Here is an 18790-nt window from a genome sequence, read left to right on the forward strand (position 1 = left end):
TAAAAGGTTCTGCAAATTTGTTATTTGTATATTACATATAGAATTTGTACTAATATAAGTACATGAAGTATAACTTCCTACTTTAAGTTAGTAAATCTATCTTTAAAAAAGTGTGAGGAATGTGCATTTCCCCAAGTAACATAAAATACATATTAGCATGCCCATCAGATGGAAATTGTTGTGCTGTATTACTTATTATAAAAACAAATAGCACTGTGTATATATACATAGTCCGCCCCCCCCCCCCCCCCATCTATCTTTCTGAGTAAGTTTGTTTCAGATTCTGAGTTGTTTGGGGTAAAACTAGAGTTGTGTCTACAATTGTGCTCTAATATAAGAGTGAAAACAAAATAGTTGCTCTAATTATGGGACTGAACTAACAGAGTAAGCCACACTGGGCATTGTAAAAATATCAACAAGTCTTGGCGATGGTAAAGTATATATGAAGACCTCCTCTCCTCCCCAATTTCCTTTAAACTCTCCATACCTCCATGAATTTTGACGTGGCATTGAGCATACAGGTTTTGTGCTGTTCACCCCTGTATTCAAAGGGCACCATGACGAAGCCGATAGCTTCAGGGATAGCCAGGATAAAAGAAAGGATCCAGATGGAGACGATCTCAATGGCAGTGATCAAGGGAATCCCAATTCCCTGGACACGACTCCAGGAGGCAACTGCTCTGTACCTGAAAAACAAAAGCAGGTGGGGGTGGGGGGAATGGAGGCAGAACCTAGTTGTTAGGAAATTTAAAATTTATTTCATTTAAAAAATAATTATAAATGCTAGAAAGATTCTCCCCATAGCCAGTGACCAATCACTGGAACTTTCCAATGAGTCCTGGAACTTTCTGTGAATCCTGATGTGAAAAATAAGGACCCTTCTGTGAGTCCTGATTTGAAAAGTAAGTGGAACCATTAAGAGTTCCACCCCTTTGGGAATCAGGTGTCTGGCAGGCCTGAGTCTGAGGTCTTCATTTAGGATTCAGGAAAATCTTGTGATGGCTTATAATGGGCCAGCATCAGACAAATGTGCCTATGTTTTTTAAGCTGAGGGAAAAAACTGGATGATGGAAGGTGTAGTGAAAGCTGCTGGTACTTGTTAAGGTAATATCTTACTCCTCTCTATATATTAAAAAAAGAAACTTGAAACATTATTATGAAGTGGATCTAGATATCCTTAAATGAATACGACCATAGATAGCTGATCATTTTCTCCTTTCTTCTCTCACTGTATACCTGGTAGTCAAAGAATGACTATCTCCCATTATGGTCCTGAGCTACAATAGATAAAGTGGAGTTAAAGATATCTTGGTTCCTAATCTTTAGGGTTTGCAATCTAATAGAAAAGAAAGGTTCATAGAAAAATGTAGAACATAAATGTTACTGGACAATCATGTCAATCAAAAAACAAACTGGCATTAAGAAATTGTTTATTTTCTACTTTAATATTTTTTGTGATAGTAATCCCATTTCAATGTTAAGTCTAAAGAAAGTTTGGTTTCAGAAAGTCTGTGTTTCTGACCTGAGGAGATGGTCTGGTGCTAACTACTTAAGCACCATCTGGCTTACTATTAAGATGGGACCTGTGACATGGTATGGTATTTTTGTGGCTTCATTCTTGAAATTTTTTTTGCTGTTGTAATGGAAAGTAAACATTCTCTTTTTTATAGCTTTCATTAGATAGTGCCGGAAGAAGACTGTAAAACAGACCAAGGCATTGGGGACAGGTGCACATGGGCTTGTAGGGCACATGACTTAATGTCAAAGATTTGTCAGTAAAGCCAAGGCAAACTACACGTTACCCATAATCACTCTTATCAGTTATATTTACTGTGCTGTCTCAGTGCATCTACAAGGTACATCTGTGAAAACACAGGTCTTAGGAATTATGCTACCTAGTTCTCCACTGTAGATTAGAACTTATAGTTTGGGTATGCATGACGATGCCATATGGCACACATATAGCACAATTTGCTGAAGAAATATTTTTTGCAAAAGATTTTTAGGATAAATAAGATTGATGTACAATAAGAATCTTAAAAAAAAGTCCAGATTAGTTCAGAATTGAATAAAATACAGCTATGCAAACAAACCAAGAAAATCCTTTTACGATATAGCCAAGATTGCATTTTTAAATTTATGGTTATTTCCAGTGGGATAAAGACTGCGATTTATTTTGCTTTTCATTTCTGTTTACTTTTCTTTGTTGCCTTATTAGACTGGCAGCCTGATGTCCAGTAAAAGCTAAAAGGAATGGAGACAGGATGTCTATATCCCGAGGCTGTCAGTGAGTTATATCTATTTCTTTTCCCCTTCTCTTAGATCAACTATCAGGAAAGGTGCTTTAAATAAAGTGCTTTATCTCCTAAGGGAGTAAAGAAGCAAGATTTATTAGGCAGGATTGGAGATAGAAGGTGGTTTGAGAAGGAAAATGTGGTCAACATGTTCTTATGATGAGTATATTCACAAAGCAGCTTCATTTTGTAATATGCCATGAGTCCTCAAATTATTACACGTCTATAATCTAATGTAAATTCAACATTTTAAAATAAATAGAAGTAGTTTTTAGTGTATAGTGTGGCAAACCCACATGACTGAGAATTAGACTATTTTTTATTTGTAATCACATTGATTTTGATGACATTTACATGACATGAGAAAACAACTGTAAGAGTTAATTAGAAATAATCATTTGTGATGATGGGGGTAGGGAAAGGTGTGAAAGATAAGAAATACCGGATGTTCCAAACATAATTTCTATTTAGAATATAATGATACAACACACATATCCATAAATATGTTCTCCTAACTAGGTGTGATTATAAACATCCTTCAATGGAGCTAGTGGACACATATGACATTTTCACTTGCCATAGAAAATCTGCAAGTGTAGATTCAACCACTAACAGCTGATATTCCAGAAATGATGTCTACTTTTTGAAATGGTTTCTTCTCTTGCCTTCTACTACATTTCTCCTGGTCTTTCTCCAGCTGATAAGGCTGGCTATTTCTTCTCATCTCCTTGGCTGGAACCTGCTCACTTCTCAAACTCTTAGCATTGCATTCCTCCTTAGTCCTTGGTCCTCTTTTCTATTCTATCAACACACTTTCTTTTAGTGATCCATCCAGTCTCATGGCTTTAGCATCATTTAAAATTTCTATATACTGATAATTAATTCCCAAATTTATAAGTCTAACCGAGGACCCCGCCTCTAGTTCCTGACTTGTCTTTCCAACTGGTTAACTGATATGGCCACTTGAAATCTAATAGGCATTCGAACTTACCCAAACCAGACTCCTGGTCCCTTTCATGACCTCCACCCTGCCCTCTCTTCAGTCCTTACCATCTCAGGCCCAGAATTTGAAGTTAGCCTTAACTCCTCTTTTTCCCTTTGCTATCACACATCCAATTCTTTAGCAAACCCTGTGACCTCTTTCTTCACGATACACCTAAATGCAACCACATCTCACCATCTCTCCTGTTACCATGCCACCTGGATTATTGTAGTAGCTTCCTAACTAGTCTCCCTTCATCCATTTTGTCCTACTTCATTCTATCCCAAACATAGCAGCCAAAGTGAGCCTGTTAACATGTAAGTCCCTCAAGTCATCCCTTGGTTCAAATCCCCCAGCAGTTTCCAGCCCAGTGGGAATGCCTACTGGTGTTCTCAGAGCTGCTTCCTCATCTACTTTACTTTACTCAGGTGTAGCTTTTCATAGGGTCCTTCCCTGAACATCCTGTTTGAAATTGCCAGAATCCCCTCCAGACTTACCCTGACCTGCTCACGCTGATTGATTTTTCTCCATAGCGCTTACTACCATGTGACCAACCAAATATTTTATTTATCGTCTCTGTCCACCCTTGTCTTTAGAATATAAGCGCCATGAGGGCAGACATTTTATATGTTGGTCACGATACCTAGAACAATAGGTGCCAAATCAATATCTGTCGAAGTAAATGTCTTTGTTTCCTGGCCATGCATTTACCTTTATCAGCCAATAAAGCACACTACATTCTGAGCATTTTCTTATTTTTTAAGGCAGCCTTGACAGACAACAAACAAAAAGCTAATACTTTTAGAATCCTAGAAGCAAATAATTAAAAAACCATGAGGGACTCTTGGGGTGATCTTTCTCCCCTTCATGTTCTATCAGTTGGGAACCTGAGGACTGGAGTGTTACTACATCGTCTGCCTCATCTCCTGTGAATGTGGAGAGCCCGGACTAGGGCTCTGGTCTGCCAACACCCAGGGGAGTCTTTTCCCATGACATCACCTTGTACCCTGTCATGTGATATGCCAAAATAAAAGTATAAATTATGCATTTTATTTATGTAAAGATGTTTGTTACTGTGTATGTCTATATATAGATTTCTACATGTTTCCAAGGCCAAAGGCATTTAATGCATGTTTTTGAATTTTTGAGGTATGGCCTGGGATGGTAAGTAAATTTTAATATATTTATTATTGAATGTACTTTAAAACAGGATGAAATAAAACAAATTAAAAAAATACCACTTCAACAAAATCTATTTTTTATTTCTTCTTATTCTTTGCCTACTTATATTCTCACAAGCATAATCTAAATATATATTATAACCATATCAATTACAATTTTATTTTTAGCTTTATCTACTTTTCATGATAAAAAATGGCCTTATGCTTCTACAGAAGCATGGCATTTATTAATTTATAGCTACACAGTATAACTGGATATTGATACAGTTGACTTAAATATTTCTCCTAAGTTCACATCAATTCTAGTGTTTCAAGGTTGTGAATAACACACTTATAAATATGTTTGTATATATAGTTTTTTTTCTCTTTTTGAATGATTTTCCTGGATTAATTATCTTGAGGGGGATTATTGAATCAAGAGAAGGAAAAAGTAACTGAAGTACTTTCAGTACTTCAGTAATTTCTACCAAGTGCCTATCGATACTTGTCTACATTGGAATTTATTATTTTCCCTTCCATGTTACCACTTCCAGTAAGTGTCACTTCTACCCTTACCTATGCACATTGTTAATTAACAGCAAATGCAATCATTTGTAATGTTTCTTTACGATTTATGTATCTTATATGATAGACAAACTAACTTCCATGCAGAGGTTTGGAGGCAAAATACCAGCAGGAAGAATTTTATTTTTATTTATTTATTTATTTCAGCAGGAAGAATTTTTTTTTAAATTTTATTTTATTTATTTAATTTTATTTTTTTTAATATATGAAATTTATTGTCAAATTGGTTTCCATACAACATCCAGTGCTCATCCCAAAAGATGCCCTCTTCAATGCCCATCACCTACCCTCCCCTCCCTCCCACCCCCCATCAACCCTCAGTTTGTTCTCAGTTTTTAAGAGTCTCTTATGCTTTGGTTCTCTCCCACTCTAACCTCTTTTTTTTTTCTTCCCCTCCCCCATGGGTTTCTGTTAAGTTTCTCAGGATCCACATAAGAGTGAAAACATATGGTATCCGTCTTTCTCTGTATGGCTTATTTCACTTAGCATCACACTCTCCAGCTCCATCCACGTTGCTACAAAGGGCCATATTTCATTCTTTCTCATTGCCATGTAGTACTCCATTGTGTATATAAACCACAATTTCTTTATCCATTCATCAGTTGATGGACATTTAAGCTTTTTCTACAATTTGGCTATTGTTGAGAGTGCTGCTATAAACATTGGAGTACAAGTGCCCCTATGCATCAGTACTCCCGTATCCCTTGGGTAAATTCCTAGCAGTGCTACTGCTGGGTCATAGGGTAGGTCTATTTTTAATTTTTTGAGGAACCTCCACACTGTTTTCCAGAGTGGCTGCACCAGTTTGCATTCCCACCAACAGTGCAAGAGGGTTCCCGTTTCTCCACATCCTCTCCAGCATCTATAGTCTCCTCAGCAGGAAGAATTTTAAAGAGAAACCAGGCATGGTAGATTAAAAGATAGCAGTGAGTACTTTCATACTTCTTCGGCAGAGTCTTTCAGTTGGGCTGGCCTGTGACTGCTTGGACCGACTGAGTAGAGCTGGAAGGATGCTTTGTGGGTTTCAGGCCTGGCTTCCGAGCAGAGCAGCGACTCCACCCTGAAGCCCTGGGCCTGTCTCAGAGAATTTGTTAAGAGGTGCTAGACTACATGAGAGGGAGTTAGGCTCAGAGTTCCATTTGTTCTTGCCAAAGGGCTAGTCACGTATCTTGGACCCAAGAGACAAGCTGAGCCACGAGATGAAATCCACCAGGAGACCCCAGTCAAAGTGACAAGTTGCATAAGAATTGCCCAAATTCCTACCCCACCATATGGTGAAGTAATAATAAAATGGTGGTTGTTTTAAGCTGCTAAGTTTTGGGGTAGGTTGTTATCAAAGAAAAAATAAGCTGGGTTGCTTGGGTGGCTCAGTCGGTTAAGCGTCTGACTTCAGCTCAGGTCATGATCTCAGTCTGTGAGTTCGAGCTGCATGTCAAGCTCTGTGCCAACAGCTCAGAGCCTGGAGCCTGCTTCAGATTCTGTGTCTCCCTCTCTCTCTCTGCCCCTCCCCTGTTGGTGCTCTGTCTCTCTCTCTCAAAAATAAAAACAAAACAAAACAAAAAAAGAAAAGTAAGCTAGCAAAATTATCCAGTCACTTGATCTTATCAATAGAATTAAGATAAAAGAACAAATAACTATGTGCAATGGGGAACAGACCCCCAAATATAGAGCCAGATGCTCTATGGTCAGCATTTGGCTTTGTCTGTGTCTGGTCCCTGGGTTCCCTCTTCTGGCTCTGGCTCTTCTTACATGTCTTCCCTATTGTCATGCAGCAAAGGACAATCAGAACAGCAGAAGAATAAGGAGAAACCAAGTCCAAGGTCTAAATAAAAACGGTTTTCCAGAAAACCACTTTCATGTTTTGACTTAGGACAAACCTTTGGGAACATCATAGAGACCACTGAGCAATTATGTAAAATGCTGGGATGAAGAACTGACATTGGCTTTTGAGTTTGAGGCTTATGAAACAAAACTGCCTTATCACTAGGTCTCTGCAACTTTTCCAGGTATCTAATTATACATCACTCCTGGAGCAGTTGTTAAAAGAGTTTTATCTTTTTACAATCTCCTTCCACAGGCAATTTTTAACTACAAGTTGGATCTGTACCCAGACCCTTTTACTGGTCTGACCCTGTCATCTTCCACTTTAAACAAGACAGTTAACTTTACAAAGAACAGCATTGAATCCCTCTTCCCTTCCCTGCCCCCTCTTTTTTCCCCTCAAACAAACTCAAAGTAACATCTGAAATTTGTCACTTATGGCATACAAAAACACCTATTTTAATTATTGGTAATGGCTGGTGTTATGAGTACACTACCTTAGCTTTAAAAAAAATGTTCACTGATAAATCTGAAGAGGGGTCAAAGTTGTTTCTAAATTTCCTCAGTCTTTTTCTGAAATTCTGGTTTTCTTTTTCTTAAGTGACTAAGGATGCAAAGTAAAAATCAATAAGAGCTAGATTTGAAGAGGAATTAGTGAAAAGGTAGAGCTGAGACAGGTCCATAGTTGATATTAACCATGAAGGCTCATCCTTTCTGGGGCAAGTTATGGGCTTCTTCTTACTCTCTTGTTTATCCTCTGCAGATTGAAAGCTGATAGTGAGAAAGGGAGATTTTTTTCTTTCATCTTTCAGTTTTCTGTATTCATTGAATAATCGATTAAAGTAATAAATCATACAGGGGCTGCTGGGTAACCTCAGTCAGTTAAGGATCTGACTCTTGATTTTTGGCTCAGGTCATGATCTCATAGTTTGTGGGATAAAGCCCAGTGTTGGGCTCTGTGGAGCCTGCTTGGGATTCTCTCTCTCTTCCCCTCCCCTACTCGCACGCCTGCTGTCTCTTTCAAAATAAATAAACATTTGTTTTAAAAGAAATTGTACAGAGGGAAACAAAAATAATACAAAAACAGGGATGGGGACAAAATAGAAGGGACTCATAAATATGGAGAACAAACTGAGGGTTGCTGGAGGCATTGTGGGCATGGGGGATGGGCTAAATGGGTAAGGGGCATTCAGGAATCTACTCCTGAAATCATTGTTTCACCATACGCTAATTTGGATGTAAATTAAAAAAAATAAAAAATAAAATAAAATAAATAAATTGATTTATTTTTACTAATTATAGTTGAGATGACACCTCATTGTTGCTCTAATTCACAAAATTTGAAATTCTTCTGGAAGCTTAACTTTTGAATAACATTTGATTTAGTTCTTCTTACATAACCATACATTCATATTCTTTAACCATGCTTCCACTAGAAAGTAGCTGTTGCCTTTATTAACCAATATCTCTCTTGCATACATATTTTTGGGCTAAAATTCCTGTTCATAAACATCAGTTACAAGTATCTTTCTCATCCAGTTGTTTTCATTTTATTATTCATTGTTGTGGGAAAACATTTCCTTTCTTACTGTATCTGTAAATTATAGATTATTAAACCTGTAAATCAACTTGTGAAATACGTTCTTTATTATATTGTCTTCCCAAAGAAGAAAAAAAAAAAAGAAATTGTACAGAACTTGAATATGTTGTTCCTCTCATTATTTTTTATTTAAAATATATTTAGAAAAGAATGGGAACTCTTCCTGAGCCATAAATTTGATTCAGTTCATAAGAGGAAAGCAGGGATTCCCAAACTGTAAATTGTTTTGTAATAGATTCCAATTTCCCTCTTTTTACTTCTTGTTTTATTTTTATTTTCTTAAAGAAGGATTTTTTTTATTTTTAGTAGAACATAATGCAACCAAATCGAGACTCAAAGCAAATAGTATCTTATCTTCTGGAATTAAGTGCGAATGATTCATTCTCTAGTGTGAAAGCTTTTGAAATAGAAATGTCAAAAGAGATTCCCTATATTCAGATCCCAAAACTTAGAGTCAGTACCAAATGAAATGTAAAAATAATAAAGAAAGGACCCAGGGAACAAAGCATTTATTACCAAGGAAAATCTCCTAGGTTAAGGCAGATTTTTGTGGGAGTGGAATTTTAAATGGTTCATGATCTTGATCTGAAACTGAGCCCAAGTCTTAATGAAATAGATGCCTGATGTCATTTTTTTCTTTTTTTAACCAAGAACATTTTATTTGATATACAACTGATCATTTGCGATGGAACATTTATTTCATTTTTCTCCATGCCTGAGATGGGAGTGGGGAGGAAGTGGTAAGGTGAGGTGATCCCACACCTTCTCCCCACCGTCCACCCCCTTCAGAGGTAGAGTTTCTATTGGGGAGAACGAAGCTGTGCAAAATGGTTCCCTGAGATTCCCTCAAGGAAGAAAGAGAGGGCAGAACAATGTGAAGTTGGGAAGGAAGGCAGGGTTTTGATGATTTAGGTGATTTAGGAATCCCATAGCCTAAATACCTTCATCAAATATTTCATTCTCTCATGTCTCCAGGTTGCCATCTTCACAAGCGTGAAGACTCCTAAGGGACAGCAGCCAGGCCTTATTCATCATGTCTGTCCATCACCTCATTCCTGCCTGAGCCCCTGCTGAACTAAATTATGAATTATGCTTCTCAATCTAGGATAATTTATTATACAGTTTGTCACTAGGGGATAAGTACCTTACAATATTTTCATCAACAAAAAACTTATGACATAGACTTATATAAAATATAAAAGGGACCACTAAACCATGCCACATAACACTATTCACAAAAAGACTCTAAATTTTGTAACAAGGAAATAAATCACAAGGATGACAGTGAAACATTTATTTATTTCTATGGAGGTATAATTGACATAAAACATTATATTAGTTTCAGGTATGCAACATAATGATGCAATATTTGTATAAATTGTGAAATGATCACCACAATAAGTCTAATTAACATCTATCACCACACACAGTTATAGGATTGTGTGTGTGTATGATGAGGACTTTTGAGATTTTCTCCCTTAGCAATGTCCAAATATGCATCACAGTATTAACTACAGTCATCATGCTGTACATCACATCCCCATGACTTATTTCTTTTATAACTGGAAGTTGTGAAATAATTTGGACCCTCTGCACCCATTTCACCCTCACCCCTACTGCCCATTGGCAATCACCAATTTGTTCTCTGTATCTCTAAGCTTATTTTTTTTCTGTTTTGCTGGTTTTGTTTTTTAGATTCCATATATAAATGAGATCATAAGTATTTGTCTTTCTCTGTCTCACTTTTTTCACTTAGCATAATGCCCTCAAAGTCCAACCATGTTGTCACAAATGGCAAGATCCATCCTTTTTTATGGCTGACTAATATTCCATTGTTTATATATACCATATCTTTATCCATTCATCCCTGGATAGACACTTGAATTGTTTCCACATCTTGGCTATTGTGAATAATGCTGCAATAAAATAGGGGTGCATGTATCTTTTCAAATTAGTGTTTTCATTTTCTTTGGATAAATACTCAGAACTGGAATAGCTAGATCATAGAGTAATTCTATTTTTAGTTTTTTGAGGAATTTCAATTTTGTTTTCCAGAGTGGCTGCACCAATTTACATTCCCACCAACAGTGCAAAAGCGTTCCTTTTTCTCTGCAGTCTCACCAACACTTATTGTTTCTTGTCTTTTTGATACTAGTCATTCTGACAGGTGTGAGGTGATAGCTCATTGTGGTTTTGATTTGCACCTCCCTGATGATTAGTTCTTTCCTCTCTTTTGGCTTCTTCTTTTATTAATGCTTATCAGGGGATTATACTTAGATATCTTAAACATTTTTGTTATTTATAGGAAACAAGAATTCTCCTTGTCTTCATTTTATTTCTCATTCTTTTTTGTAATATGCTAATCTTATCTAGCTTTGGCTTTTAGTCAGATGTTTCCTTAGAGGTGTAGTTTTCTTTTACGATGCTAAATTCCTCTTTCCTAACACTCATTATCATCCTTGTTTTTAAAGCCTTTGAGACAAAGTTTAATTTTGATATAAAATGCTATTTTTCCCAAATATGATGTTGTTTTTGTAAAGGCAACAATAGGGATGGAAGAGACTCTGGGCTGGGCATAAACATGTGTTTCTCCATGTATACAAACTTCTGTGTTCATGTTTATGTGCCTATATGTGCTTGTGTTTTAGAGCTGCCTGCCCATAGAAAATTAGTCTTGATATAGAACACCAGTCATAGGAATGAGCTGCATAAATGAGAAAAAATAAAATGCATAAAATGGCATAGAATAAATAAGGAAAATGGGTAATAGGTAATAGAAGTAAATAAACTTTCAGATTTTTTTTCCTACTCATAGAAGAACATTACAAAAACCTATCCCCCATCCCTAGATATAACTACTAATAATATTTATCATGTTTCCTTTAAGGAATTTTATATTCATATACCTGTACATGTCAATTATATATAACCTCCTTTCCATTGGCCTAACATGGAGCAATAAGATTCCTGTATTTTGCTGTAAATAATATTGTAAAGAAAATTTTTGTGCATGAATTCTCTGTTTGGAATGTTTTCTCAGAATCAATCCTAAAAATTGTAATTACCAGGTCAGAAGGCAAAAGTGTATATAGGATTTTATCTTCCTGAAGGGCTGTTTATTTTATTTTATTTTTTTAATGTTTATTTATTTTTGAGAGAGAGAGAGAGAGAGAGAGAGAGAGAGAGAGAGAGCATGAGCAGGGGAGGGGCAGAGAGAGAGAGAGAGGGAGACACAAAATCTAAAACAGGCTCCAGGCTCTAAGCTGTCAGCACAGAGCCCGATGTGGGGCTCAAACCCACGAACCGTGAGATCATGACCTCAGTCCAAGTTGGACACCCAACCAACTAAGCCACCCAGGCGCCCCCCTGAAGGGGTGTTTAAGCCTCTACTCCCACCAGATATTAAGAAACATGTTCTTAATTAGAATTTCTTTGATTACATGAACATTATTCATATGCTAATTAGTCATTCAAACTTCTTCATTGGTATTTTTATATTTGTGCTCTTTTTATATAGAAGTCTTATGATTTTAATGACTATCTGTATGGCCTCTTTAATTACCAAGAATATTAACATGTTGTAGCTTTTGCTACAAGTATTTGCTGCAAATATTTCCCCCAGCTTATTGTTATATTTGTTTTTTAAATTTATGAATGTTTGATATTCATATTTTCAAACTTTATCTTCTGAAATCCTTTTAATAATTATATTCAGAATTTACACCACCTTTTTTAAGTTCCAAAGCCCTCCTTTTCCAGTGATCAAAAAGATATTAGTCTATTTTCTTCTATATGGCTTGAGTTTTTACATGCTGAAGCATAGTGGTAAAAAGGCAGACCACTTATATTTGATTACTGCCTCCAACATTTGGTAGCCAAATGGCCTTCGTTAACCTCTTTCAACCTCAGACTCCTCACCTATAAAATGAGGATAATTACAGTACTATCACAAGGTGGTGTTGTAAGGATTAAGTAAACTAATTTCTGTATTTTTAGCAGGGCCCAGTACATACTAGTACTCAACAAGTGGTAATTATTATAAATATTATTATTGACATACAATACAAGATAAGACTTTAACATGCTTTTTCCCTCAGATGACTAAATAGCACTGTTTATTGATGATCTTTCCTTTCTCCATTACAAAAGTGATTTCGGCCTGTATTATGTTCTCATACACTGTAACACCTGTTTCTGGCTTTCCCATTTATTTCTCAGTATATTTATATGCACGTGCCACACTGTTTTAAATACTGTAGCTTTATAACATATAACACTATTATATAGGAAGAGTGTGTACGTAGGAAACATAATTGCTTTTTAAACTATCATGATTATTTTCTTATATCTTTTCCCCATGTGGATTTTAGAGTTATATTATAATTAAAAATTTAATTGAATATTGTAATAAGACTATATAGCTATATCTCTAAATATACAACTTGACAAATACAAGAAAAATTTTACATTAGTCATGTCACATATACAATTTAAATGCTTTAAGTTTTAGATAGTACGACACTTTGGATACAAGAGGAAAATGGTGTTAGTGGAATGCTAGGGTAGGAGCAGCAGAGTGAGAATTCATTAGTGAATAAAATCCAGATTATAAATGCTTACTCAACTTTTTAGGAGATGGCCACAAGTAGCACAGTCTATTATTTAGTCAGGTGGAAGTGATACAGTGGCCACCTGCACCATGTAAATGTTTTAATACTGCAGCCCTTAATGTCTGATATGATGCAGAAGAAAACTACATAGACCTCAGGTTTTCTTAGAAATTACTGAGAATCCTACTAATAAGGGAGAAGTGATCTCTGATCTTTGTGTTTACCATTGCTGTAGCAGCATTTTTGTCAAACACATCACTATGTTTTAAACTACTAAAAGAATTTTTGTGTTTTAATTTCAGCATTACATATTTTTGCAAGACATTTATATTTATTTATTTATTTATTTATTTATTTATAATATTTATTTATTTTAGAGAGACAGAGCACAAGCAGGGGAGGTTCAGAAAGAGAGAGAGAGGGAGACACAGAATCCAAAGCAGGCTCCAGGCTCTGAGCTATCAGCGCAGAGCCCCACATGGGGCTCAAACCCATGAACTGCGAGATCATGACCTGAGCAGAAGTTGGACGCTTAACCGACTGAGCCACCCAGGCACCCCGCAATACATTTATTTTTAATAACACTACTAAACATTTTGGTTTGTGTTTCACAGTTATTACAGGCTTAAATTTATAATAAGAATACCATTATAATTTTCAACTCCTAATGGAACGAGTATTTTTTATGTTTTATCAATAACAGTTTGGTCCCCGAAATTAATTGCAAATGACAAATAACAGGATATCTGTAAAAACTTAAATGTTCTTTAAGAAAGTGAGTCTTTTATGTCTATAATGATGGGACTCAGGTGCTCTGATAGAATTATTACCAGAGTGTGAGACAGAAAAAATAGAAACCTCTTCTAAATTAAATAGGTCATTAAAGAACATTTGCATAGGATAATATTCAATATAAAAGGACTCCATAGAATGTATTATAAAGTTCCTAACATCACTTTTTATAGATCCTGCTATGAAAATTAGATGGTAAAGAAAATACCATCTAGAAGTACTCCTTTAGAGAAGTCTTAACATCCATGTTTGAGGAGAATTCCAGAAAGATATACTTGATGGGTTTTTCAGAATCTGATCAAGGGGTGCTTCTGTTGTTGCCCCTTTTTAAAAAAATTATGAAACATTCCAGGGGCACCTGGGTGGCTCATTCGGTTAGATGTCCGACTTCAACTCATGTCATGATCTCACGTGGGTTCGAGCCCCACATTAGGCTCTGTGCTGACAGCTCAGAGCCTGGAGCCTGCTTCAGATTCTGTGTCCCCTTTCTCTCTGCCCCACCCCTGCTTGTGCTCTGTCTCTCTCTGTCTTTCAAAAATGAATAAACATTAAAAAATAACATTAAAAAATTATGAAACATTTCAGGCATTCAAAGAAACACAGAAGAAGAATAAAACAATATTATGTACTCACCACTCAGCTCAAGTAATCAAGCATTATAAATATAATCGAATGGTATCTTCTTTTTTCTAATGAGAAATCTACCATTGAAAATATAGGATTTGCATGTCCAAAAATCTCCTTTTCCAAAGTTCCTTCCATCTAATATGTTCATTTTTCCTTTGTTGCCATAGGGTACTAAATAGCTATAAGTGGCAAAATGCTCTAAATACAAATCCCCTGCACTAAAGATGGCTAATAACCAGCAAATGTGTAAAGCAATTCTCAACAGTAGGGCAAGATTGTTGATATTTTAATTCACTTTAATTATTGATATTTTAATTAACAACTGTCCTGGCCACCAACTCTCAAGGCTTTTTGTCTTCTTTTTGAGAAAATGTTTTTCTAAATGTAACAAGAGTAGAGGGCAAGAACCACATTACCTGTCAACACTGAGAGCGCAGAGATTGAGGACGGTGATCCCCACCGAGGACTTCTGCAAAAAGGGGAACAGCTTGCAAAGAAATACGCCAAAGTCATTGTGATCAAAAGGCCAGCGCCCAGCCAGCAGCTGAAAAAAGGAGACACCACGGTAAGAAATGACAGAGCTGGCATGGAATACATGGAATACATAGATATCTAATGATCTTCCAAACTTCTAAATTTCATTATTCATTATGCTTTCCAGTTAGCATGGCAGCGATAGAGTATTATTATCATTAAAAAAATATATTTTAAAGCTGTAGCATTTTTTTTTATTTGGGAAAATGTTGAGAATGATAAATACAATAATAGAAGAGATGAACCTTTGATCTTATGTGAAGTAGTCATACTGCCTACTTTTCAAAGAGTAGCAAAAGGTTAGGGTTTGGGTGACAGCTTGAATGAGAAGCAGGCAGTCATTTCTTACCTATTTTTATTAAACCGTGAGTAAAGCTTGTTTTCAAGTAGCAGCGCTGGAAGATTATGTTATCTCCAGACAAGCACAAAGGCTCTGAATGCGAGGTTATGGAGAATCCTGGGAGAAGGAAGTGGTTTAGGATGCACTGACTTGTTAGCTGGTTAACACCCTAAAGTCATTTTGAATTTAGCTTACAGGGCTGATTCTGTTTCACTAAGTGTGTCACAAGTGGCCTTTCTTTATTTAGGCTTAAACTTCCCTTTATCATATGGAGAAAGGTGGTTACTGTGATCTGTTTGTGGCATTTGCAGGCAAATCTATTCTTCTATGTTGACAATTTAAAACCTTTGTTGGAAGGAAAGGATGGATACCCTCTAGTGGCTGCGGTAAGTAGCAATAATATAAAGTCCCCTGTGAGTTGCTGATATTTATCTAATTAGGCATTATACCCAAAGCATGGGCTTGAATAATAGCTCAGCTACCTAAAAGGGAAGTCCCTGCTGAATACTTGATGTCTTTTCAAGAGTAAAAATGGTATTGATTTCCCTTCTAATTTTTGCTTAGTAACTCAGAATTGAAACCTACTCCACTCATTAGGAAACACTATCCTACTAACTTGATAAATGGGGCTTTTTTCTCTTTTTTTTGCAAAGTACCTATTGCCTTAGTAACTCTGAGTTGAGCTTTGAATTTCTGTTCTGTCATTTCTAAAAGACTATGTAAGGCTTAATTTCATGGTCAATGTGGCCATTAACATGATACTCATTTTGAATTTAGTAATATAGGGCACTCTAAAATCTTCTTCCCCTTCTTCTTCTTCTTCTTCTTCTTCTTCTTCTTCTTCTTCTTCTTCTTCTTCAAGAGCACATGCACGCAAACATAAGTGCGGGGGAGGGGCAGGGGGAGAGAGAGAATCGCAAGCAGGCTCCACACTCAGCACAGAGCCAGACACAGAGCTTGATCTCCTGACCCTGGGATCATGACCTGAATTGAAAGTGACAGTAGGACACTCAACAGACTGAGCCACCGAGGCACCCCTAAAATCCTATTTTTATGGCTAAGACCTTGTATGACTTATTCCAGAAATTCTCTCTTAAACACTTAAAACACATTTCCTTTTCTTTTGAATAGTTTGTTGAAAGGACCTTGTCCTTAATCCAATTTTGCCTCTCATCTCTTTTTCCTTGCATTCTGATCAGTCTTGGTGGGTGTCTTCTTAGAATTTCCACATAAACTTTTTGTCCAAGAACAATTGATGGGCTCTTCACAGAAACATTGCCCTAAACTCTGACAGTTTTCATGAAGCTAACAAATATTATACCATTGCTGACTGCTGGTTGTTAATGCTGATGCAAGACACAAAACACTATTTCTGAGATGACTCTTCCCCTATAAAGAAAAGAAAACCTGAAAACTACTTTTTATAGAGAGTTTAGTATTTTGTCCTACAAGTGTAATTCTCCACTGAAGTATTACAGAGATGTAAATGAAATGTGTAGGGATTGTTATAGGATATGCTTTGGAGTAATTTAGCTGTTACAGTTGGTTCATTTCAGAAACAGAGGATCCTGAAATCCACATAGATGGATTTCCCAATTCACACATCCAATAATCAGAGAAAAGGATGATTCTTGCTTAACAAGGGAGACTCTGAGGTCCTGTGAGGGAATAAATGACAAGTGCTAAGAAAAATGATACAGAAAAAAACACAACTGAGCATGTATTCTTTCTGGCCCTTGAGTTTTTTCCTTTTTCATGCTTGCCAGATGGGGGTAGATATAGAGGAAGGACTGAAGGGAAAGATACTATAGAATTGGTGGGCACCAAAGAGATCATAGAATTGTCTTTCTTTGACATAAGGAGATGCTTTGTTATGTATGTTGTCATCTTTTCTTTTCTCCTGGAGTGGAACTTGATTCTTCTTGGGAATTAAAGACAAAGGGAAATGAAAGAAATCGTTGGAGGAAATTTCCGGACAATCACAGGGAGACTTCTAAAACCTATATCCACTTCATTCTGAGAGAATGTATGGAAAGTAACTGTCCTAATGTAGCCAGGGGAAATTAGGCCACTGCCTGCGGCAACTTCTTCCTTTTCTGATTAAAGGTGGCTTCCTCAAAGAGGCCCCCATTAACTACCCAATCTCAAACAGGTTCTGTTTATTAATCTCTTTCTTCATGGAACTAGTGTGGGGGTAATTTTACATTCCAAGTCTCAGATCACTCTGTTTTAGCAATAAAGCATATACAAAAAAAGAAAAAAAAGAGGGAATCAAAGAGGCATAGAGTGTAGCTCACCTATTTTTCTCTTATTTAGAAGAAATATTTTGGAACTTCTGAAAGACTGCTGGGAATGCATCCTTTCTGTTATTTACTAGCATTTAAAATTAAAAACACAAGATTTAAAATGGTAAAAAGCTGTATAAAAACATGTAATGAAAAGCAAGTCTCCCTTAAAATCAAGGCCCCTAAAATCCCTGCCCAAAGGCATCCATTGTTAATTGTTAAGTGTGTTTTCTTCCAGAAAACTTCTTATGCCCTTAAAAACAAAGTGGGAACATATGGAAATAATACCTTTTAACAGTCTTTTATGATCTTTTTTGCCTACTTTTCTGGTAAGCAGTTCTATTGTCTAATTAAAAGGTTTGGATTTTTAAACCCATATCCATGAAAGAATTTAGACTAGGATAGGAAAAGATAGGCAACTGTATAAGATAAATCTTATAGAGCAAAAGAGCTGGTTGATTTCATTAATGTTAACAAGCTACTATCACTTCATTGAAAGAAAAACCAAACTAGTCTGACAGACAAGTTAGATTGGTTCAAGGGTTAACTGGGCACCTTGGGGCAGTCATAGCTTATTTTTGCCATATAAGGGCCTATGCTATTATGTAACCCTCATATTTATAACTTCCAAGGACATCACACAGGTCCTAGCACATAGTAGGTGTTGAATGAATTAATAAGCCCAACTCATTAACTGAAGCCAATATTTTCATATTTTGAAATTAGTACCACTTTTGCCCTGAAAATACATCCATCTTGTAATTTACTTTCTACTTAAAAGTTGTTTATCAGCATCCCAGTGTAGTATTTCCATTCCTCACGTTGAAAGAAACCACACACCTGTGAATGAGTCGTTTGAGGAAGTGGGAGAATACTGTTTTATTTAAGACTTCAGGTTAAACAGGAGCTGTCAGAAACTCTGTGCTTGGAGACCTCTCAGTCTGGGCTGTGATGAGACTATCCAGCCTGATAAGAGCCACAGAGCAGACACTTGAACATGATGTGCGTCCATGGTCTAATCTCATTCTCAAGGGGATACAGAGGAACACCACAGAACAATCGCTGAAGGAGCAGAGGGCAATCTGCTGGGTATGGATTTTACTGAAGGATCCTTTCCTTGATTCTAGCCTGGGGAATTTTCTACAGTTGAAATATATGTT

At 36.4% G+C, this 18790-nt stretch overlaps 1 protein-coding gene across 1 annotated transcript in view; it reads right to left on the reverse strand.

Annotated features, from left to right (window-relative positions):
* Nucleotides 1–18790, reverse strand: part of EDNRA (endothelin receptor type A) — a 56449-nt gene that overhangs the window by 13453 nt on the left and 24206 nt on the right. Inside the window, exons 2-3 of the mRNA XM_019420965.2 lie at nt 14888–15015; nt 488–686 (exon numbers count right to left, since the gene is read on the reverse strand). Coding sequence (XP_019276510.1) covers nt 488–686; nt 14888–15015 — 327 coding nt within the window. The remainder of the gene's footprint in view (nt 1–487; nt 687–14887; nt 15016–18790) is intronic.

Source organism: Panthera pardus, unplaced genomic scaffold (genome assembly GCF_024362965.1).
Source record: "Panthera pardus isolate Hobbes unplaced genomic scaffold, ASM2436296v1 HiC_scaffold_13, whole genome shotgun sequence".
In the NCBI taxonomy this organism is placed as follows: Eukaryota; Metazoa; Chordata; class Mammalia; order Carnivora; family Felidae; genus Panthera; species Panthera pardus.